The 23,368-nt window shown below is 38.0% G+C and overlaps 1 protein-coding gene across 1 annotated transcript in view; it reads left to right on the top strand.

Annotated features, from left to right (window-relative positions):
* Positions 1-23,368, top strand: part of UNC80 (unc-80 homolog, NALCN channel complex subunit) — a 227,933-nt gene that overhangs the window by 102,886 nt on the left and 101,679 nt on the right. The window contains 4 exon segments of the mRNA XM_045078694.1: positions 1,523-1,658; positions 4,536-4,669; positions 10,833-10,998; positions 18,382-18,482. Coding sequence (XP_044934629.1) covers positions 1,523-1,658; positions 4,536-4,669; positions 10,833-10,998; positions 18,382-18,482 — 537 coding nt within the window.

Genomic DNA, 23,368 nt, shown 5'->3' on the forward strand with positions numbered 1-23,368 from the left:
AATATCGTCAAAGACTTTTTTTTTAGCCTTGGAAGAGACATAGAGCTCTAAATTATTATTCAGACATTTAGTATTATCCAAGACAAGTTTATTTTTCTGAGCAACCCTTTAAGCTTTATGAACTGTGGCTTTAACTTAAATTGCTCAGTGTCAATATCCTAGAATGAGTCATGCAGATTTTTTTTTCCCCTTTGAATCTCACTATTAAGTTTATTGGCTCCACTCCAGATTCCTAATTGCGTATCTCCTTCTTTAGAGAAGATCTCCAAAATAGTAGCATTAGGACAAGGTTTTTGTGTTGAAGTAGTAGTTTTTGTGTTTTTATGTTTTGTTTCATTTGTTTAAAACTCCTCAGGTTAGTGGTTGAATTTTTAGGAAGTCATGATATCTTTTTTACACTGCTTTCTTTCTCTTTGATAGAGTTTTTATTACTTACCACTTAATTTCAGAGTTTAAGGAGAACTTTTTGCTTCCAGATAGCCAAGACATTCAAACAAATTGTGTTTTTTTCATTTGAAGACATATCTTTGTCAGTTTATAATAGAAAGTCTAATTTCATGCATGCCCAGTTCTAGAAACTTCTCTAAATATTTGAAAGAAGTAATACAGGAATGAAGAAGGAAATTAGCTGGAACTTTGTTCTTACTAATGCACAGAGTAACCAAGCTCTCAAACCCCAAGTTCAGTTTTCATTTTAGCTTTTGACTCTCCTTTCTAAGCACATGTCTCTTCCTGTCTTGCACACAGTATGTAATTGGAAAATAAAAGAATCAGAAAGAGGTGGTATATTTTGTCTCTTTCTGGAAAATTCCTTTCAGTAAATCAGACAGTAGTGCACGATGATTCAGAAGAACAGATAGCAAGTATTGGTTCTATGTTGATGTTGGATACTTTACCAAAGGAATAGTAGTGTTTTTCTTCCTAGTACATAAAAGTATCATAGAGTGAGGGAACAAAGTCTATTAAAAAAAAAACCATTAAATGTGTATCTAATGGCAGATGTAAACTGCTGTACTAGAATTCATGTCAACTTCTGACTCATTAGCATGGCAGTGAGATTCTCATAAAACAGCATAATCAGAAACACTCTGAGGAACTGTGAGTTCTTGTTTTTTTGTTTTTAACTATAACAAAATCCTCTATTAAAAACATCTGCATATTCCCTTATAGGAGACCTATAAAACAAATGACCTTCAAGTAAGTGGAAATAGTTTCCCCCCAAAATTTGTATGAGAACACAAAGGTATTGTTCAGGTTCCTACAAGTCTTTAAATGACCTTGGAGATGAAGATGACATCAATGCCATCCACCTCTGCGTTTCCACATAGGGAAACATGGTGGCAATACCACCATGGCGCATAGAGGAGGCTTTTTGCTGTATGTTTAAGTATCAGTTTTTCTTGGTTTCATGTGTCCTAGTAGTTTATACATTCCCCATTACAGTTGCTTATTACCTCTGTAATGTATGAGCCTAGTTTGCAGTCTGACATACTTGGTGCTATTTTTTTTCTTCCCATGGCAGGCGATTGGTGTCCGGCTGAATGAGCTGTGCCATGGGGAAAGTGAGAGCCCCGCCAACCTGCTGGGTCTCATTTATGATGAGGAGACCAAGAGGAGACTGAGAAAGGAGGATGAGGAGGAAGACTTTTTAGATGACAGTAAGGCGACTCCCTTTACTACAAGAACCCCTGCTTGTAAGAATCTCTGCTTTAGGAGCACTTAATATTCCTCTTTCCTCTTTCACATTCTTACCACCTTCCCATGTCTCCCCACTACACCTTTTCCCCTATTCCCTGTGCATGGATGTAATGCATGTGCATAAAGCCCCATAAAGAGAGGATGAGGACCAGAATGAGAAGACAATACACAGAGACAAGGAGCTGCAGGTGATACGGAGCTCCATTGCCTTATAGTCTGTGACTCATACTATAATATAAAAATTAGTTTTAGACCTCTCTGAGAAAATATAACAGTAAATTACTGACCCAGCAGAGGATTAATCAGGTTTTACACTTTTTTATTACTCTTGGAAATTAAAAAAAAAAATTATACCAAGTAGACTTGAACGTGAACTGCTTCTCAGATGATTAAAATAGTGGATTGCTTAGAATAATTACTGTATTTAACATGAATTTAAAATAGTAAATAATTCGGGTGATTAGACAGTATCTGCTGTACTGATTTGTTAAAATTAGAAGCTTGTCCCACCATAGAAGAGTAGAGACAAAGAGATTCCTGTGCATTCCTCTTCAACACCATTTTGTTCATACATGTGTTCTACACCATACAATCTTGTTGTGTATGTGTACCGCTGCCTTTTATGAACCATTCAGTTACTCCATGGTATTGGAATTAGTAATATTATCTGAGGAAAAGAGTGAGGCCTCTTTTCTCTTGTCTTTCTGTAGTGATTTGAAATTCAAACTCCCTGATTATGTTAAAAACTGTTCTTAGTTAAGGGATGCCAAGCCTACTTCATCTTTCCAGCCAAGAAATGTAAAAGGATGCCTAGGGTGTAGCAGTGTGCATAATTAAATAATAATAAAAGAAAACTTTTTGCCTTCTTTTCCACTTTTATACCAAGGATTTCTTTTTTTTTTTTTTTGGAGTTTTTTTTTTTTTTTCTTTTCTTTTCTTTTTGCCCTTTCTCAGCCTTTATCATATCAGAGCCAATTTTCTTGACTTAGCTGTTGACAAAACACCACATTCTGACATCAGTCTTCCAGCTACAAGTGAATGTTCACCCCCAAAGACTCCATCAAGTTCATAAGTCTAGAGTATCCTGGAATGCCTCTGAATTGTAGAATGGAGAATGGAATTGAGTCTGGTCCTTAGAACCACTTGAGGACTATCCAGCAAATGCAGAACCGAATAAAGGCCTACTGAAGCCATCCCCAAACTGCCCTGGATGTCCTAGGGGTCTTTCAGAATGGAGAGCAGCTGAAGCAGTGTTAGATGGATACATTCTCATGGGCCAAAATGAACTTTAATTTCCATGAAACTACATAAGTATCCTTTACCAACATATTATACCTGGTACTTAAGCTATTTGATGAGAGCATGTAGGACTCATCCTTGTTCATGTTTAACATATTTCAGATGATAGTGATGAAAATGTCTGGACTAAGACCAAGTCCATTGTTTATAGGAATGACCAGAAGAGTGGATGATAACCTCGGGACAAATCCAGAAGCTTATGCTGAATATTTATTATTAGATTGTTGTTTAAAAACTATTGGACATCCAGATAATTTCTAGAGTTATGCAGTCTCCATTGAATATAAGATTGGAATATCTGGCTTAGTTCCACTTTCCTGTCATTTCATAGCTCATCTTGCACTTAAAAAAATAATTATGGCTCAAGTAAGTATCAGTCTAGAAATTCTAGAGGAGCTAGTCTCTTTGGTCCTTAGTAAGAGGAAGTCCCTATCCATGATTTATCCCTGGAGAAAAAAAATAATGGTTTTCATGAGGAAATGATAATCAAGTATCTTCAGAAAGAACATAATTTCCACCCATTCTCAGTATAAGCCATGAGATAGATATAGATGATATAGATATAGATAGATATAGATATAGATATAGATATAGATATAGATATCCTCTTCAATTAAGAAAACCTAATACACAGGAAATATTTTAGAAATATGTTTTGGAATGTTGATATGTAATGATATTGTGATTGCTTGATGTCTTGATTCAAAATAGATAAGTATATTCTTTCTCTTAAGAGAGGCAGAACTCAATATTGCTTTGGTCTTCTTTTCTGAATGCTGATAAGCAATCAGTGTTATTTCTGCAGGCTTAGTGACGACCTGTATCTGAGAACTAATCCTAAGAATTTTAAAAGTCTCTGGTTCACCTTGGCCATTATCTGCCTTTAGAGCAAAATCTGAGTCTATGATGGAGGCAATATTCTACTCACTCAAAGGCTGGTATTCTTCAGAGCAAAGCAGAGTATTTGCATACTTCTAGTGTAGTGTGCATCCTTTAATATGATAGGCTAACTTGTATAAAGTATATGATAGAGGTGATCAAGTATGCCTTATCTATGCTGCAGAAACACATCTGGGCATCACATCTGTCCTCGACAAAAATATCTCTCATAAAATGAACTGGTGAGATTTTTGTAGTGCCAAAGCTAGTTCACTACCCTGTACATAGTCTACATCTGATTAAATTAGCAATGTGAAAATCTTGCAAGACTGCTTTCCATTTCTGTTTCTGTTAAGAGGCTTTCTAGCTTGGTGGGCTGTGTTTTGTTCCTCTAGGAGCCTTAGGAAAATAATTTCTTTCTTACTGATTGATATTTCAATACCAGGGAACTCACTAAATTGAATTACAAAATGGAGGAAGAGGGAGGTATAGGTAATGCACAGATTGCAGTAAATGGAAGAGGTCAATTGAACGTGAATAGGTAACATTCTCATATACAATTTCATTTTGGACATGTGTAGCTTTGTCCATCAAACTGTGCCTCTCTGTATTTTTTTTATTGGTGTGTTTATTTATGAAGGAACTCTTTCATTCCATAGGTACTGTGAACCCCTCTAAATGTGGCTGTCCCTTTGCCTTGAAGATGGCAGCGTGCCAGCTTCTCCTGGAGATCACTACCTTCCTGCGAGAAACCTTTTCTTGCCTGCCCAGACCACGCACTGAGCCACTTGTGGTAAGTAAAGTATGGGTATTAACAATCTGGCTACTCAGAGAGGCCAGATAAGTGGCTAGGGTTTGAGTATCCACAGTTCCCTCAAATGCCAAATGGCCACATGTATCATATAACTTAAAAAATTCAACCAAGGGATCTTCATATATAAAAATCTCTTTTTTTCCTCTTACAAAAACCAACAAACAAAAACAACCCTCCCAAAGAAAAATAATAACTCTGAATTTGACCTTAAAATTACTGAAGATAGCACCACTGAGTAAAATATTAGACTGATCACTGTCAGTCATGCTAGGAATGTCTAAGACCATTTGCACCAAGAAGAGATCTTAGAGCTAGCCATCTGGGAGACACAGAGTCCATGGAAATGAAGGGTGTGCTCCAAATTGGAATTGTGAGTAGGATTCTAAAGGTGAAAACCATAAGATTACATAACTTGTTTGAAAAGGATTATGATTGGTGCTGGCACAGTTTAAACTAACTAATACAGGATTGGCTATTTAGCTAACAGGTGTTACATGATCTCTATTTTAATCCAAAGTAGAAGGATGTGTTCCAGAAGGCAGTGGAGTTGCAGTCGATAAGTGGCAATTTACAAAAGTAAGAGCTTCATGGTGTTCTGTGATGTGAGACAGGAGACGTGCCTAGGCCCTACTTCCTCAATATCCTTTGGTCTCTATTTTGAGTGACTCTCTTAGCAATGCTTACTTCCTTGTGAATCTTCTCTCATATGCCTTTAGGTTCCTTTACTCTGCAAACTATGCGGAGTTTTACGGCCAGCATTTTTTAGAAATTACTGACAGGATTTTTTTGTCATAAAAATTTAACAGCTCATAAATCCATATAGAAATGTGCTTCCAGTAAATTTTCTCATTTAAGTTATGGGCAGAAAGACTTAAGTATTTAACATGTAAACATCTCTGAACATATATTTTTATTCCTGCCATACTTCGTACAGGTACAAATAGGCAGAAGACTACGTACACACACGCACGCATGTACACACCCATACTTCTGCACCCATCAAGGCCTGATTTGTTTAGCAGAGTACACCAACACTCTGTAGAGGCCAGGCATCTTCACAGAGTGTGTGGGATGGGCACACCTCAGAGTTGCTTTTCCTTGGCCCTTAGTTCTCTAAGAGGCACCAACTTTCCAGTGGTTCTTGCATTACAGACAACATCCAGCCAGAGCTGAGAAACCAGACAAATTCTTTTTTATTTTCCCCTTACACAAGACTTAGACTACTCTACCAGAAAAAGTGTTACACAATCTATGCACTTCTATTTTCACCAATGTTATAGTGCACTAGCTCTCCTGCTTTTTTAACCACACTAGGCATGAACAAAGCCATACCCCAATCCCTGGGGAGAAACAAAAGAATCGGTGCTATTATCCCCGAGCACTGCCTCTACCTCTGGTTTTCCAATATTTGGAAGACTTGTTCCCTCATACTCTAAAACATAAAATGGGTATTTTCAAGTTGGAAACACTTGTGGGTAAAATGTATGTTTTCAGGAGAAACATACAGGAATTTGGACTGTGAAACTACATTATTTGCTGTGAGAAAGGGAAGTTTCTCCTATTGTTCTTATTCCATTTTCCTTTAACCTGGGCTTTTAATTTTCTGAATGTTTCCTTTACTATTATATTGAAACTACTCTATAAAATCAGTGCAAGGCCAACACATGTGTTTAAAATCAAGTGGAATGAAATATCTGATCTATAATAATATCTCTATTAGTGCTATTTTGTACATTCTAATTATACTGAAACCTTCATAAAAGCACTTATCTCCTTTTCATATTTCAAATTTTTATTTGATCACCATTCTGATCCATTGGGATTTAAAAAAAAAAGAATCTTAAAGTTTGATTCAGTTATTTTTGTTCTCTGTTTCAATTCTATAAAGCTAGAGTTTAATGTCCCTTATTATTACAGTAAATTTCATTTAAAAATCTATCAAAACTTTTAAAAAGTACTATAGAACCAATAGCAGACTAGTGGAAAATGGCAAGAAATTAGGCTAAAACAGAGCCTTCAGTCATTCAGTCAAGGCGAGGGAAGTGTTCACGGCTGCATCAACTTTAACAAGGCCTTAGAGATCCTTCATTCATTACATTGGGATTTTTATTATCCAGGGTAGGTACACATTATATTGTGATGTGACCTTTATAAAGTAAATAGGAAGCTTTTTCTCATGTTTAATCTAACTTTAGTTGATGGAGAAAAAAAAAACAACCCATACACACACACCTCGAGTTATATTCAAACCTACTATAAACAGTGAGTTTAATGAAACTGTTTTACCAACACAGAACCTGTAAATTCAGCAGTTGTTCTTTAAGAAATTGTACTAAACAGTGAGTCTAACAATTTAAGCATAAATACCATCAAAATGAACTATTATAAAGTTTTAACAAAATGCTTCCTGCAAGGGTAGTTACAAATCTTGAAAACAATTTTTTTTAGTTCAACTGAACTAATAATAGTAATAACAGTAAAAATAATAAATATCCTAATGTTCAAAATAATAAAAGTATAAGGTAACAAAATAATCACAGTAGAAGCTATAGATATTCTAGAATGTGTGGTTTGAGGATGGAAGAAAATCAGGGATGTAAACTTTCTATCAAAAGAAAAAGTCTTTCTGGCAGAAATGGCCGTAACACCCTTTCGAAAACGGTGAAATTTCTGTTTGAAAAATGTCCTAGTTACAACCAAAATGTAGAAAAGAAAGCAAAAGAACCAAAAGTACAATAATTTAAACAAAAGTTAATTAGTTTAACCATAGTTGTTTCTTGGATAGGGTCAGGAAATCTCTGGAGGCCACTCACTGGATTGGTTGGGGGATAGAGGTAAAAGAAAAGGCAAAATGATATTGAAAGATTTTAAAAGTTGATAAAAAAATAATTTTACCAACACAAAATTTTTTTCCCAGACCCCTAGATGTCACTTAAATAATGTGCTTTTTTTTTTTTTAAGAACTTCTGGTAATATATTTATTCAATGTTTTCATAAACCATACTAATAAATAATATATTTTTTAAAGGAAAAAGCATTTTACAGGATTTATAATCTAAAATAACATAATAATCAAATCTTTTTTAAAATATTAACTTCCAAACTTGAGAACAATAAAGAAATAACAGAGATAATTTTGTTCATAAAATTGCTGGTCTATTCAAATGTTTACCAATTGAATTAGTAAAATCAATAACCAGTGGCTAAACAACTTGAATTAAAACAAATAATTCCGATCCAATGGATAGATGAGTCTACAATAATAAACCTTGAGGAAGTCTGTCATCTACATTCATTCATTAGAGAAAGCAACATATTGGATCCTTGGGTGAAAGACTGTGCTGTGACTATACCAAATATGCTGATGGACTTAAACAAATCAGCTTATAAAAAAATATATTGCTGCATTCCAAATATTCCTAAAGTTAAAAAATTAGAAGCACACGATTTACATATACCAAGACTAACTGATGCATATTTATTGGGAGGAAGACTATGAACAAAAGGTGGTGGGATGCCGGGTGGCTCAGTGGGTTGGACGACTGCCTTCGGCTCAGGTCATGATCCCAGAGTCCCGGGATCAAGTCCCACATTTGGCTCCCAGCTCCACGGGAAGTTTGCTTCTCCCTCTGACCTTCTCCTCGCTCATGTTCTCTCTCACTGTCTCTCTCTCAAATAAATAAATAAGATCCTTAAAAAAAAAAAAGTGGTATCATAGTTAAGAGAAGAGGGGGTAATACAGAGATAAATATATTGAAACAGGAGAACCAACTCCTAAAAAATTACCTCCTGGTGTGAAATATAAGAGTGGCCCTGAGAAGGAGGCAGAAGGGCCATGGTTGACCAAAGAAGCTGCTGGAAAAAACTGAAGAATCTTTCTATAAGAAGGCACATTTGAATATAGCTTTGAAAGAGAGATGGGATTTTGGCTAATGGATAAAAGAAGACATTAGAAGAGATAGTGACTTTTGAGAATCATAGTTGTTACATTATTTTTTATCCCAAGTAAGAAATTTATATAATTAAGTTTGGTTAACAAAATACAAAGTATTTTAGGTTTTCTACTTTTTTCTAAAAGGAATTAATTTCAGGGGAACAATTGTATTCCTAGAATATTTTTTGACAATGGTAAATGCATTCCATGTAGTTCTTTTGTTTTCAAGATGTGATCTAATTTTCTGGTACCAAAGTATAATGCCTCTTCTTAATTAAAAGGAAAAGAAGAAACACTGTGTAAAGTCTATAAAGTTTCATTTGTTAGGGGCACCTGGGTGGCACCATTGGTTAAATGTTGGATTCCTGGTTTGGGTTTAAGTCATGATCTTAGGGTTGTGAGATTGAGCCCTACATCAGGGTCTGCACTTAGCACAGAGTCTGCTTGGGATTCTTTCTCCCTCTCCATCTAACCCTCCTGCTTGTGTTCTTTCTCTCTCTCTCTCTGTCCAATAAATAAATCTTTTTTTTAAAGTTTCATTTATTAATAACAATTAAAAACATAAAATTTCTATCTTGGTACAAAATGAACTTTTAAAAAATGTTTTTGTTTTCCATATCTATATGAATCTGAGGACTTTGATCATATTTAGGAAAAATGCTCTATAGAAATAATATCAGCATTTTATATATTTTTCCTTTATCAGGCCCTCTAAAATTTTTTTTACAGATTTACAGATATGATCTTCTGATTGAATAAATCTGCATTCACAGAATTAGGTCAGTTTTCAATTTGGGGCCTCATTGACCAAACTCCAACCAAACATGTCCCTTCTCCAAGGCTTACATTAGGGTATGGGTTCACATTGTTCATAAGCAGATAGCCATGAGACTCCTCTTGTACTTCTATAAGGGAGGAAGCACTTCCTCCAATGCCTGGTCATATTTTGAGCCTCTGGACTTCACATATGAAACTTGTTTTTTTTTTTTAATTGTGCTATGTTAGTCACCATACGCATATGAAACTTCTTAAGTCTGAGCTGCCCATTTCTACTTGTTTGCTGAGCTACCTTTAAATACTCACAAGACTCCAATATCACTTCTTTACTCATTTTCTATTTATGCAGAAGTTTAGCTGCTTAAAACAGCAAAAACATGCTACCTTACAGTTCTAGAAATCAGAAGTCTGACAAGAGTTTCAGTGAGCTAGAGTCAAGGTATCAAGAAAGCTGTACTCCTTTCTGGGACACTAGAGAAGGCTCTGTTTCCTTGCCTTTTTTTCCATCTTCTTGGGCAACCCACATTCCTTGGCTCATGGTCCCTTTTTCCATCTTCAAAGCCAGTAATTTGATATCTCTCTCATTCTTCTTCCATAGTTATATCTTCCTTTGATCACAGTTTGGAAAAGCTTTCTGCTTTAAGAATCCGTATGATTAGGCTGGGCCCACTTGACTAATCCAGCAGAATTCCCATCTCAAGATCCTTAAGCTAAATCCACTTGCACACAGTCCCTATTGCAATGTGAAAGTAACATATTTACCCATTCCTAGGGTGAGGGCATGGACCTCTTGGGGGCTGGAGGGACATTATTCTGCCTCCAAGTCTGATTTTTAAGCTTCTGTTCTGTCTCTCAGTAAGACTCAGTGTATGATCATTTAATAAACAGATAAATGCCAAAAATGCAGTTTAAACTGTGAACGAAGTGTTAAAAGGTGAGGAAGCTAATTCTAAACATTATTTTTATTTAATTTAATTTATTTATTTGACAGAGAGAGAGATCCCAAGTAGGCAGAGAGGCAGGCAGAGAGGGAGGGAGAAGCAGGCTCCCCGCTGAGCAGAGAGTCCAATTCGGGGCTCAATCCCAGGACCCTAAGAACATGACCTGAGCCAAAGGCAGAGGTTTAACCCACCGAGCCACCCAGGCACCCTGAGGAAGCTAATTCTAGATTTTAAACAAGGTGCATGCTTTTCAAAGATAAAACATGAGGAAAAGGGAAAATCAATGAGTTAGGGAAGATTTTTTTTTTTTTTTAAATTCAAGAAGCATCTTTCATGGCCACAATGTGAAATTGGCATTATAGAAAGAGGAGTTCAGCTCTGTGCAAATTCAGCTGGGTGCAATTCAAAATGGAAGGAGGTTTTCCACAAGACCTATGCAGTGTTAAGGAGATGCCCACGTTCATGTACACCTTCCTCACTAACATTGCAGGACTTGGAGAGCTGTAGACTTCGTTTGGATCCTGAGTTGGACCGGCACAGATATGAGAGGAAGATCAGCTTTGCTGGGGTCCTGGATGAAAATGAAGACTCCAAAGATTCCCTCCACAGTAGTAGCCACACCCTCAAATCAGATGCAGGGGCCGAGGAGAAGAAAGGTATGGAAAAGCAAGAATTCTTTTCATGTTTCAGTGTCTCTGATAGGATATTTGGCTTGGGATCCACACTATAGATTTATATACCTAAAGAAGTCCAAAACTGTTGGCTACATACAGTACTGTTTCCGCTTAATGAGGTAGGAAACCTTGTTAGTTATGAGCTGGACAAGACAGTCTGAAAAGTTTCTGGATCTAATTCCAGCTCACCAACTCTCCATATCCCACTGACGCCATTGGTTACTTGTCAGATGAACCATTATTTCACATGCCAATAAGAAAGAAAAAATTCTTCCCACTCAGCCCATATGCAATACCTTTTAATCATTTAGTCTGTGTTTCATTCTTACTGTAAGAGGACTTTCAGACTTAATTAGATGCAGATTTTAATTACCCATACATATCATTTTTGTGCAGCCAAAAGAAGGGAACATATAAATAGAATAAACTGGTGAAAGTTTTTCTAAATGATCTTCAATTCCAGGTTCGAATTTATTAATCACTTTTCAACTCAGCATTGTCAGTGTCCATGTTTTCCTCTAGAATAACGCCCTTTGTGCTGTTAGACTGTCTGTACTACGTCATTTCTTAAATGAATCTGTAAAATAAAGATGGAAATACTTGTATGAAGCTAGCCTACCCTCATACTCACTCACTGCTTTGAGAACATTGCCAAACACATCTGACTTACCACCCACCTCGTACACTCCCTCACCCAATTTCCACTTGGCTCCTTGGAGCTAAGACACTGGCATCATTCTATACATTTTGTTGCTGATGCTTTAGATGTTCACATGGACAGAAACAATAACAAATGTGTCACAACTGCTCTCTGGCACTAGTAACCCTAAGATGGCATCAATTTTAAGACAAATCTCAATTTCCAATGTGTTATAAATGTGAAAAAACTACATCTTACAATGGTAAGCTATAACAACCAGTTGTATGACCTTGTCCAAGTTACTTACCTTCTAAGCCACAGTTTTCTCCTCTTTTAAATTAGGTTAATGACATCTACAGTATTGTGATATTGGAAGCTTTCATTGAGATAATGTAAGCCAAGTATAAACATAGTACCTGGTACACAGTACCTCCTAAAAATTGGTATAAAATAAAGAATTGTCGGCTCTGTCTCTATTTGTTTATATCATGAGCCTGTAGACTAGAACCCATGTGGAAAATTCGAAATATAAGTTAAAGATTACCAAGTTTTAAGTTGCTTTCAAGGACTCCTTAAAGTGTAAACTTCTCTATCTGATATGACTAGTTCTTAAATCCCACTGCCCTTCAATGTTTTTCTAATAAATTTTGATTATAAGAACTTAAGTACACTTGTTAATAGTCGAAGACAATTTAATGCATTTATGTATTTTCTGGTATCCTATAGAAAAGGACTCAATTAATGTTGGATAACTGAAAGAATGAATGATTCCAGGAAGGAATAGCCCTAGATAGAGAAAATATAAAATCTTTAAGATCTTCTAAGGAATGGATGTACACTGGAAAAATTTTTTAATATTTTAAGGTCAGATTGTTGTCATAATATTTTTAAAATGCAAATAATCATTCTATTGTATTGAATTCATAGTGAAACAAGAGCTTATTAGCCAAGTCTTAACAATTTCTGAGCATAAAGAATTGTCAAGTCAATATTTTTACAACTATTTCTTTTTCAGATAACGTTAACTGTATATGAAAAAATCACATTTTTAAACATATCCCAAGGGGATTTTTTTGCCAATTCAAAGTTATTATGCTAATTATTGCTTAAAGTAGCTGAAATTAAAATTCCTAATACAGAGATGGTTAAACTTGAAGCAGAGTAAAGTAAATCCTACACCACCGTTAAAAAAATAAAACATCAAATCAATTTTTAGGAGCACTTTAATTTCATGACTATTACTTATGTAAATTTCCTTTGATGTTCAAAAACACAAATGCTTAGTATATTTTCTCCTCATAGAACAGCTATGTTAATATATGAAAGTTGGTTAATAAATTAACAGAAAGGTGAAACTATAAATAAAATGAGAACATATTCATAAAATGTCCTTTATTGGTTGGTCAAAATCTTCTTGAAGATTCCTCAATATTCCTTAATCCTTTGATAAGTTGATACCAGCTGTTAAAGCCAGGGTGACTCTCCTAAATGAGATTATTAAAATTTCATTTAAAATTTTATACCATCTGTTTTTATAAAAGCTAAAAATGTTATTCTTGAAATAAACAACCTGAGGACAATTCAGATTCTGCCAGGGAAAACAAATGTGAAATAATCCTTAAACTAAAAATGTCTGCCTAAAATCCCCAAGCAAGGTCTGCCACATCATTTTACCCACATTCCAAAAACAAACTAAGACAGTATATTCCAAAATACAGACACCAAGATGTGTCGATTATTCAATGATCATCTGTCAAGCACCTGCTATATGCCAGGTCAGGTTCCCAAAGTCCATCGATGAACAGGAAGAAACATTTTCCACATATATTTTAGCTTTTATTAGCTAATAGTTCATGATAGTGAGTAACATTAAAGACTGGGCTTTCAAATAAAGACAAATGATAAGAAGCAGAACAAACGAATGTCAGAGAGTTGATAGTGACCTGGAATGGGAGGGATGTAGTCAGAGAAGGACCCCAAAAGTGGCAGTGAGCAGAGACCTAGATGAAGTGAAGGGACCAGGCATGCCGAGTGCCGAGGGAGGAGTCTTCCAAGCAGACACAACAGTGAGAACTGGACTCTGATGCAGGAATGAGCATGGAGCATTCCAAGAAGGGCAAAGAGGCCAACACACTGGCAGCAGAATGATGTGGAAGACCAGCAGGAAATGGGGTCAGATAGGTAGGCAAAGAGCAAATAGATAGGATCTGTAGCTACGGTTAGAAATTTAATTCTGTGTATGTCTGAGTGTTGTTGATGGGTTTTGACTAGAAAGGTGAGGTAATACGCGTATTTATGATTTATGTATTGAAAAGGTGAGTCAAGCTGTGGGAGTAGGAGTAAGCAAGTGCTCTGAGGCAGTTACACGAGTCTAGGGAATAAGTAATGGGGCTTTCAAAATCTTAGAAAATTTCGAAGCGTCGAGCTAGCAGGACTTGCTAATGGAGACAATGTGAGGTGAGAGAAAAGGGAAAAAGATGTTTTATCCAATTTAGATGTATTCGTTTCATGTTCATACTGTATTCACTTTTTGTATTTCATGTTGTCATGGAGGTAAAAGCTGACACTTAATGCTGGTTTTCAGGTTTTTAGGTGCAAAATCAAATCTGATTTCTAACTGCTGTGTCTTTTGTAAATAATCAATGTCATAATTCTGAACACTGATTTTAGCCCGGCAAGATATGTCCAATTATCTTTGGTAATAGAATAGGTTCTCAAAATCAAATTTCATTCAAGTCACATTAATTTGGGGTTACTTTCCCAAATTTTTATGGTTAAAGGTATCATGAAATCAGGCAAAGAGTAAAAGAGAGTATCTGTTCTTTTCTTTTAAATTTTTTAAAATTTTTTATAAACATATAATGTATTTTTATCCCCAGGTGTATAGGTCTGTGAATCGCCAGGTTTACACACTTCATAGCACTCACCAAGAGAGTATCTGTTTAAAAAAAAAGGAAAAAAGAAAAAAGAAGAAATCTCTCAAACTTTTTTTCTATTTCCCAATCTATCTAGACATGAGATTGCATTAGTAGTCCTTAAAAAAATGATAATATCCTATTTCAGATGTATATCAGGTAGGTCATTAAAGCCTCATCTAAGCCTAAAAATAATATTGAAAAATGCAGCAGCTGAATTTTGTGCTATAAGTAAAATGGAGCATGATAGTCTATAGTCTTTGTGGAATTTATCTGGCCGGGCTGCAAGAATTTCTATCCAGATGTAAAATTCTGTCCAGATGTGTTCAGGGAGCTCCCCAAGGCCTTCACCAGCTCCGTGGTGATGATTTTAAGCTTTCCCAATCACAAGAGTAAATCTGAGATTAAGCATTGCACATTACTCAACAGGAATCCTTCTGGGCTCCTTTATATGGCATTGAAAGTATACATTTAATTATCATCTTGTAGCACTGCACCACCTCTCTCAAATACTCTCCTATGAGTGAGAAACCCAGACTAAAATGCAATCTTCCTGATTGGAACTTTTAAAAATATTAATATCCACGCCTTAAATAATTCACAAGAAGTCTTGTTCTGGTAAGAAGAGTATCTTATAAAAAAATAATGGCCCCTTCTTTTTAATGACTAAGCTCTGAAAATTTTTTATATCCTGGCCTACCAAATCAATGTGTGACAATACCAAGTCTCCAAAGGAAGAGGATGTAGGAGTGTAAATGACTATGGGAAATAAAGATGCTTTTGGAAAAAAAGAAAAAAAAAAGTAGGTTTCAAGTTTAAACATGTTTCTTTTACCCTTTTATTTTCCTCACTGATGACTGTTTTTTCCAGAACACTAAAGATGAATAATGCATGTTCTTCATGGTACATATAGACTGTAAGGTTGGCTCAGGGTGTTGCAACATTTGGACTCACATCCCACCCAGCCTTTTGCCTGACAGAAGGATGCTCTGACATCACTAGGTGCACTGAAAATGGAACTGTTTCACACTCATGTTCACCCAAAGCACACCAGTGAAAACAGATCCTTTAGTGCCATTGCTGAGGAGCTGAGCGGAACCCACTGCTGACTGTTGGAGAGAGAAGCGCCTCTTGTTTTTATTTCCTTAATGAGGTATTCCAAAATGAAGGGGTTTACAGGAAGGGGTTTGCATAATTCCCATAATTCTGCAAGTCCCATTTCAAAAGAAAGACAAAAACAAATGGTTTGTGGTTCTGTTGAATCAAGGAATGATGTCATATGAATGTACTAACAGTCCGAGATCATGCTGCTACAAGGGCACACTCATGCTTGTGAACCCTGGGCCGGAAAGAGAGCAGGTTGTTCCCAGCACTGATGAGCTATGTGTCCAAGAAAGAAGCTGTACCAGCCCTTCCTGGTGGGCCCAGCATACCGCCTGCCTAACAAAGCTGCCCGGCGGGGGGCTGGGGAGAGGCTCCTTGTCCAGACATGCTGCTCATCCCGGCCAGCAGAGAGGAGGCTGTTCAGGGACAAGTTGGGGAGAGCTTGGATCTAACACTGGCTGGGGAAACCTAAGGGGGAAAAAGCCCTATTTTATTCTTTCGATACAGTTCCCAGCAGGAAGATCAGGATAGGAGGCTCCCGCCTGCTCCAGATTAAAGGAACCCGCAGTTTCCAGGTGAAGAAGGGGGGTTCCTTGTCCAGCATTCGCCGGGTCGGCAGCTTAAAGAGCAGCAAGTTACCACGGCAGGACTCAGAGTCCGAGGCTGAGGAGCTGCAGCTGTCCCAGAGCAGGGACACTGTCACTGACCTAGGTAACACAGAGGAGTGGGGTGCACAGGGACGTGGGGGGTAGGAAGACAGGGCCCGAGTCTCGAAAGGGCTGAAGCCCATTTTCTTACACATCAGGAGCTGAAGAGCAGAGACACAGGCTAGACCACACATTCAGTCTGCAAACCATACCATCCTTTAGAGCAGGGCTTAAAGGATGCTAGATGTTAGAGCTTAAACCTTAACACACACTCACGCACAGGTCATCTGCAATTTTGTCAAGATGCGCATTCTAATTGGGCAAGGTCTGGGGTGGGAGCCTCTGAGAAGTTTTCTGGTGAAGCTAAAGCTGCTGTTTCAAGGGCCACAGTTTGAGGAGTGAGGAGAGAGAGTTTACATTAGGGAAAGAAAACACTGAAACAGCAAGACGGTTTTTTGAAATCCAGATGTTTGTGCATCCATTCTTGTGATGAGGGCCTGGAGAGCAAAATGTAGAAATTCCTGTGAGGGCAGCTAGCTAAAGGTCCTCTGTGTTCTAAAATCTCTTTCACAGTAAAATGAACAAAAGTCTCAGAGAGGAAAGATGGATGGTGAGACCTGACAGTGACCTTCGGGAAGTCAGTTAATGTCTCAAGGGTTTGTTTTCTCCAACTATTCAGTGGGAATAATTCTATTTCTTCCTCGACTACCCTGAAAAGATGCTCTAAAGATGACTTAAGGGTTGATGATAAAGTATGTTAAGTACCTGAGGATGAACTCTGTATACTATCAAAGCATTGGAGGTGAAGGCTATCCCTGTAGGATCCAAAGAGACTCTTGAATCTCTAAGTGTTAGCCTGATGAGTCTGATGGTCATCTTACTAGCAAGAAAAAGAGTATGAAAGTATGCCGACAGGACTCACCAGCTGCCTAGAATTTAGCTACCAGGGAGAAGTTAAAGTACATTTTCTTTGCAGTTCTGTGCCTGTGTGAGGAGCAAAATAGAAAAGTCTCTCTTCTTGGCAAATTGTTTCAGAAGTCAGTCAGTAAATGCAGATAAATTATCAATCAAGTCTACTGAAATAGAAGCTAAGTATATCTAATTAAAGAGAGTCTAAAATGGGAAGTATTTCTACACCTATCCACCCTCACCTTTGAAAATATCTAATTTATGCATTAGGTAAGGTTTAGGTTATTTTGGGAGAGAATAGAAAAAAAAAGTGACTTCTTATGTTGCAGGTCTGAAGTTGTAAGAATGTCAACAGTTAGTTTTGGGGGAAAATATTTCAATTAATTATTTGAATTGGTTAGTTCAGCTTGACCAGATGAATCGAAATAGGCAGCCCAGAGGCATGGTTTTGTTACAGACATGACCAGGAAAGCTTTTAGATTTGAGGGCAAAACTTTCTTGTATGGTATAGATAATGTAGTGAATTCCTGAGAAAGATGTCTCCAGACTTTTCCACAGAGAAGAGTTTAGACAAAAGGATTGTCAAGGATTGTCCACAATTGACCACAGTTGCTTATAAATTCCCTTAGTTGTTTTTTTTTCTGTTTCTGAGAAAGCATCCTTTTTTTTTTTTTTTTAATCTAGCTCTGATGGCGAACTTAGGGGGTTGTTGAGAGCATGACACTAGCCTTAGTCACAACAGCAGAAGAGACAGCAGTATGGGTACAGCCACTGCAAGTTGCTTGGTGTCCCTACTTAACTACACCTGCAAGGTCTGGGCAGTCTGAAGTGGATTTGGGCACACGTAATCAATAACTTGCTCATCTCAGCAATTCAAGGACTTGACTCTGTTTCTTCTTGGCTCCCATGTCTCAAAATGGAAGCCACCATAACAGAGATCATAAATGTCTTTGCAATTGCCTGTTCATCTGGTGGTGAAGGGAACAGCTCCTATTAACATTCCTCCACTAAAGTCAGTGCTATGCCCTGTTAACACACTGGGCCATGGTAGTCTGCCCTAGGATTCAAAAGCATGGGCAACTCTACCATACCAACATACGCTCCAGGGAGACCAAACAATATAAACTTTCTTGGCATTTTTCTTTTGAAGAAGGGAGTCCTTGGAGTGCAAGTGAGCCCAGCATCGAGCCAGAGGGAATGAGTACTGCTGGCACAGAAGAAAATTACCACAGGAGCATGTCATGGCTTCATGTAAGTAGGAATCTCAGAAAGACCTGAGATCAATTTCTTTTGGCACTGAGAAAATCACTGGAGTGAGGACAAAAGAGTATACAAAAACCATCAATCCAATTTAGCCCCTAAGAAAAACTGTAGGCAGGGCGCCTGGGTGGCTCAGGGGCTGGGCCTCTGCCTTTGGCTCAGGTCATGATATTGGGGTCCTGGGATCAAATCCCACATCGCGCTCTCTACTCAGTGGGAGCCTGCCTCCTGCTCCCTCTCTGCCTGCCTCTCTGCCTACTTGTGATATCTCTTTCTCTCTCTATCTCTCTCTCTCTGTCAAATAAATAAATAAATAATCTTAAAAAAGAAAGAAAGAAAGATAGTAAGAAAGAAAGAAAGAAAGAAAGAAAGAAAGAAAGAAAGAAAGAAAGAAAGAAAGAGAAAGAAAAGCCAAGCCATAGGCCTCTACTTCAGCTGAACCTCTGAATTCTCACAGGATTGGTATTCTGTTGGATTGTATTCAGTTTAAGATTAACTAGATGGCTTTGATGATATTGAGGTATGTGCCCTCTATCCCTACACTTTGAAGAGTTTTGATCAGGAAGGGATGCTGTACTTTGTCAAATGCTTTTTCAGCATCTATTGAGAGTATCATATGGTTCTTGTTCTTTCTTTTATTGATGTGTTGTATCACATTGACTGATTTGCGGATGTTGAACCAACCTTGCAGCCCTGGAATAAATCCCACTTGGTCGTGGTGAATAATCCTTTTAATGTACTGTTGAATCCTATTGGCTAGTATTTTGTTGAGTATTTTCGCATCTGTGTTCATCAAGGATATTGGTCTATAGCTCTCTTTTTTGATGGGATCCTTGTCTGGTTTTGGGATCAAGGTGATGCTGGCCTCATAAAATGAGATTGGAAGTTTTCCTTCCATTTCTATTTTTTGGAACAGCTTCAGGAGAATAGGAATTAGTTCTTCTTTAAATGTTTGGTAGAATTCCCCTGGGAAGCCGTCTGGCCCTGGGCTTTTGTTTGTTTTGAGATTTTTAATGACTGTTTCAATCTCCTTACTGGTTATGGGTCTGTTCAGGCTTTCTATTTCTTCCTGGTTCAGTTGTGGTAATTTATATGTTTCTAGGAATGCATCCATTTCTTCCAGATTGTCAAATTTGTTGGCATAGAGTTGCTCATAGTATGTTCTTATAATAGTTTGTATTTCTTTGGTGTTAGTTGTGATCTCTCCTCTTTCATTCATGATTTTATTTATTTGGGTCCTTTCTCTTTTCTTTTTGATAAGTCGGGCCAGGGGTTTATCAATTTTATTAATTCTTTCAAAGAACCAGGACCTAGTTTTGTTGATTTGCTCTATTGTTTTTTTGGTCTCTATTTCATTGATTTCTGCTCTGATCTTTATGATTTCTCTTCTCCTGCTGGGCTTAGGGTTTCTTTCTTGTTCTTTCTCCAGCTCCTTTAGGTGTAGGGTTAGGTTGTGTACCTGAGACCTTTCTTGTTTCTTGAGAAAGGCTTGTACCACTATATATTTTCCTCTCATGACTGCCTTTGTTGTGTCCCACAGATTTTGAACCGTTGTATTTTCATTATCATTTGTTTCCATGATTTTTTTCAATTCTTCTTTAATTTCCTGGTTGACCCATTCATTCTTTAGAAGGATGCTGTTTAGTCTCCATGTATTTGGGTTCTTTCCAAACTTCCTTTTGTGGTTGAGTTCTAGCTTTAGAGCATTGTGGTCTGAAAATATGCAGGGAATGATCCCAATCTTTTGATACCGGTTAAGTCCTGATTTAGGACCAAGGAGTAATCTATTCTGGAGAATATTCCATGTGCACTAGAGAAGAATGTGTATTCTGTTGCTTTGGGATGAAATGTTCTGAATATATCTGTGATGTCCATCTGGTCCAGTGTGTCGCTTAAGGCCTTTATTTCCTTGCTGATCTTTTGCTTGGATGATCTGTCCATTTCAGTGAGGGGAGTGTTAAAGTCCCCTACTATTATTGTATTATTGTTGATGTGTTTCTTTGATTTTGTTATTAATTGGTTTATATAGTTGGCTGCCCCCACATTGGGGGCATAGATATTTTAAATTGTTAGATCTTCTTGTTGGACAGACCCTTTGAGTATGATATAGTGTCCTTCCTCATCTCTTATTATAGTCTTTGGCTTAAAATCTAATTGATCTGATATAAGGATTGCCACTCCTGCTTTCTTCTGATGTCCATTAGCATGGTAAATTCTTTTCCACCCCCTCACTTTAAATCTGGAGGTGTCTTCGGGCTTAAAATGAGTTTCTTGTAGGCAACATATAGATGGGTTTTGTTTTTTTTATCCATTCTGATACCCTGTGTCTTTTGACAGGGGCATTTAGCCCATTAACATTCAGGGTAACTATTGAGAGATATGAATTTAGTGCCATTGTATTGCCTGTAAGGTGACTGTTACTGTATATGGTCTCTGTTCTTTCTGATCTACCACTTGTAGGCTCTCTCTTTGCTTAGAGGACCCCTTTCAATATTTCCTGTAGAGCTGCTTTGGTGTTTGCAAATTCTTTCAGTTTTTGTTTGTCCTGGAAGCTTTTAATCTCTCCTTCTATTTTCAGTGATAGCCTAGCTGGATATAGTATTCTTGGCTGCATGTTTTTCTCGTTTAGTGCTCTGAAAATATCATGCCAGCTCTTTCTGGCCTGCCAGGTCTCTGTGGATAAGTCAGCTGCCAATCTAATATTTTTACCATTGTATGTTACAGACTTCTTTTCCCGGGCTGCTTTCAGGATTTTCTCTTTGTCACTGAGACTTGTATATTTTACTATTAGGTGACGGGGTTTGGGCCTATTCTTACTGATTTTGAGGGGCATTCTCTGAACCTCCTGAATTTTGATGCTCGTTCCCTTTGCCATATTGGGGAAATTCTCCCCAATAATTCTCTCCAGTATACTTTCTGCTCCCCTCTCTCTTTCTTCTTCTTCTGGAATCCCAATTATTCTAATGTTGTTTCGTCTTATGCTGTCACTTATCTCTCGAATTCTCCCCTCGTGGTCCAGTAGCTGTTTGTCCCTCTTTTGCTCAGCTTCTTTATTCTCTGTCATTTGGTCTTCTATATCACTAATTCTTTCTTCTGCCTCATTTATCCTAGCAGTGAGAGCCTCCATTTTTGATTGCACCTCATTAATAGCTTTTTTGATTTCAACTTGGTTAGAGCATTAGATTTTAGTTCTTTTATTTCTCCAGAAAGGGCTTTTATATCTCCCAAGAGGGTTTCTCTAATATCTTCCATGCCTTTTTCGAGCCCGGCTAGAACCTTGAGAATTGTCATTCTGAACTCTAGTTCTGACATATTACCAATGTCTGTATTGATTAGGTCCCTAGCCTTTGGTACTGCCTCTTGTTCTTTTTTTTTGTGGTGAATTTTTACGTCTTGTCATTTTGTCCAGATAAGAGTATATGAAGGAGCAAGTAAAATACTAAAAGGGTGGCAACAACCCCAGGAAAATATGCTTTAACCAAATCAGAAGAGATCCCAAATCGTGAGGGGGGAGAAAGGGGATAAAAAGAGGTTCAAAAAGGAAGAAAGAAAAAAAAAAGAAAACAAAAAAAAGGAAAAGACAAGAATTAAAAAAAAGAAAACGAATAAAGAAAAATATAAAAAGAATATATATATTAGATAAACTAGTTAAAAAACGTTAAAAAAGAAAAGGGTAAAAGTTAAAAAAAATTTTACCAGAAGGCGAGAAAAAAAAAAATTGAAAAAGAAAAAAATTAAATTAACCGCAAGACTAAAAAAAATCACAGGCAGAAAGCCATGAGTTCCGTGCTTTGCTTTCTCTTCCTCTGGAATTCTGCTGCTCTCCTTGGTATTGAAGCCGCACTCCTTGGTAGGTGAACTTGGTCTTGGCTGGATTTCTTGTTGATCTTCTGGGGGAGGGGCCTGTTGTAGTGATTCTCAAGTGTCTTTGCCCCAGGGGGAATTGCACCGCCCTTACCAGGGGCCTGGGTGAGTAATCCGCTCCGGTTTGCTTTCAGGAGCTTTTGTTCCCTGAGCTCTTTCCGTAGAAAATTCCCGCTTTCCGGGAATACAAATGGCGGCCTCCCGGTCTCCAGCCCGGAGGAGCCGAGAGCCGGGGCCCCACTCCTCAGTGCACACTCAGAGAACAGCGCCCAGTTACTCCTGTCTGCTTGACCTCCAGCCGCGCTCCGAGCTCACTGAGCCTGTGGCTGGTTCAAGGTAACACGGTGCTGTGAGCTTACTGTCAGCTCTGTCTCTGTAGCCGGTTTTCCCGTTCCAATACCCGCAAGCTCTGTGACACTCAGACACCCCCGATCCTTCTGTGACCCTGCGGGACCTGAGGCCACGCTGACCCCGCATGGGCTTCGCCCTGGTTTAGCCTCTGGAGCGATGTCCCTCAGCGGAACAGACTTTTAAAAGTCCTGATTTTGTGCGCGGTTGCTCCGCCGCTTGCCGGGAGCCGGCCCCTCCCCCCGGGGTCTATCTTCCCGTCGCTTTGGATTCACTTCTCCGCCAGTCCTACCTTTCAGAAAGTGGTTGTTTTTCTGTTTCCAGAATTGCTGTTCTTCTTCTCTTCGTTCTGCCGATGGATTTGCAGGTGTTTGCAATTTTTAGATAAGCTATCTAGCTGATCTCCTGCTAGCTGAAGTAGTCTCAGCCGCTACTTCTCCGCCATCTTGACTCCTCCCCACAGTTTAAGCTTAACTAAAACCAAAGTCTCTTTGTTATGGATGGCTTGTAGGTCAATGTAAATCAGGGAAAACCCTGAGGGATCAGGTCAGATTGGTGACCAAGACAGCCTCGGTACCACAGAAGAAGCATCACCATCAATTTTCTACAGGTTACCACAAATGCTAAGAGCAAGGTCATGGCGTCAGCCTTGTGTCTGTATAGAT

The sequence above is a fragment of the Mustela putorius genome, unplaced genomic scaffold (genome assembly GCF_011764305.1).
Source record: "Mustela putorius furo isolate JIRA1106 unplaced genomic scaffold, ASM1176430v1.1 tig00000275_pilon_pilon_pilon, whole genome shotgun sequence".
Classification (NCBI taxonomy): domain Eukaryota; kingdom Metazoa; phylum Chordata; class Mammalia; order Carnivora; family Mustelidae; genus Mustela; species Mustela putorius.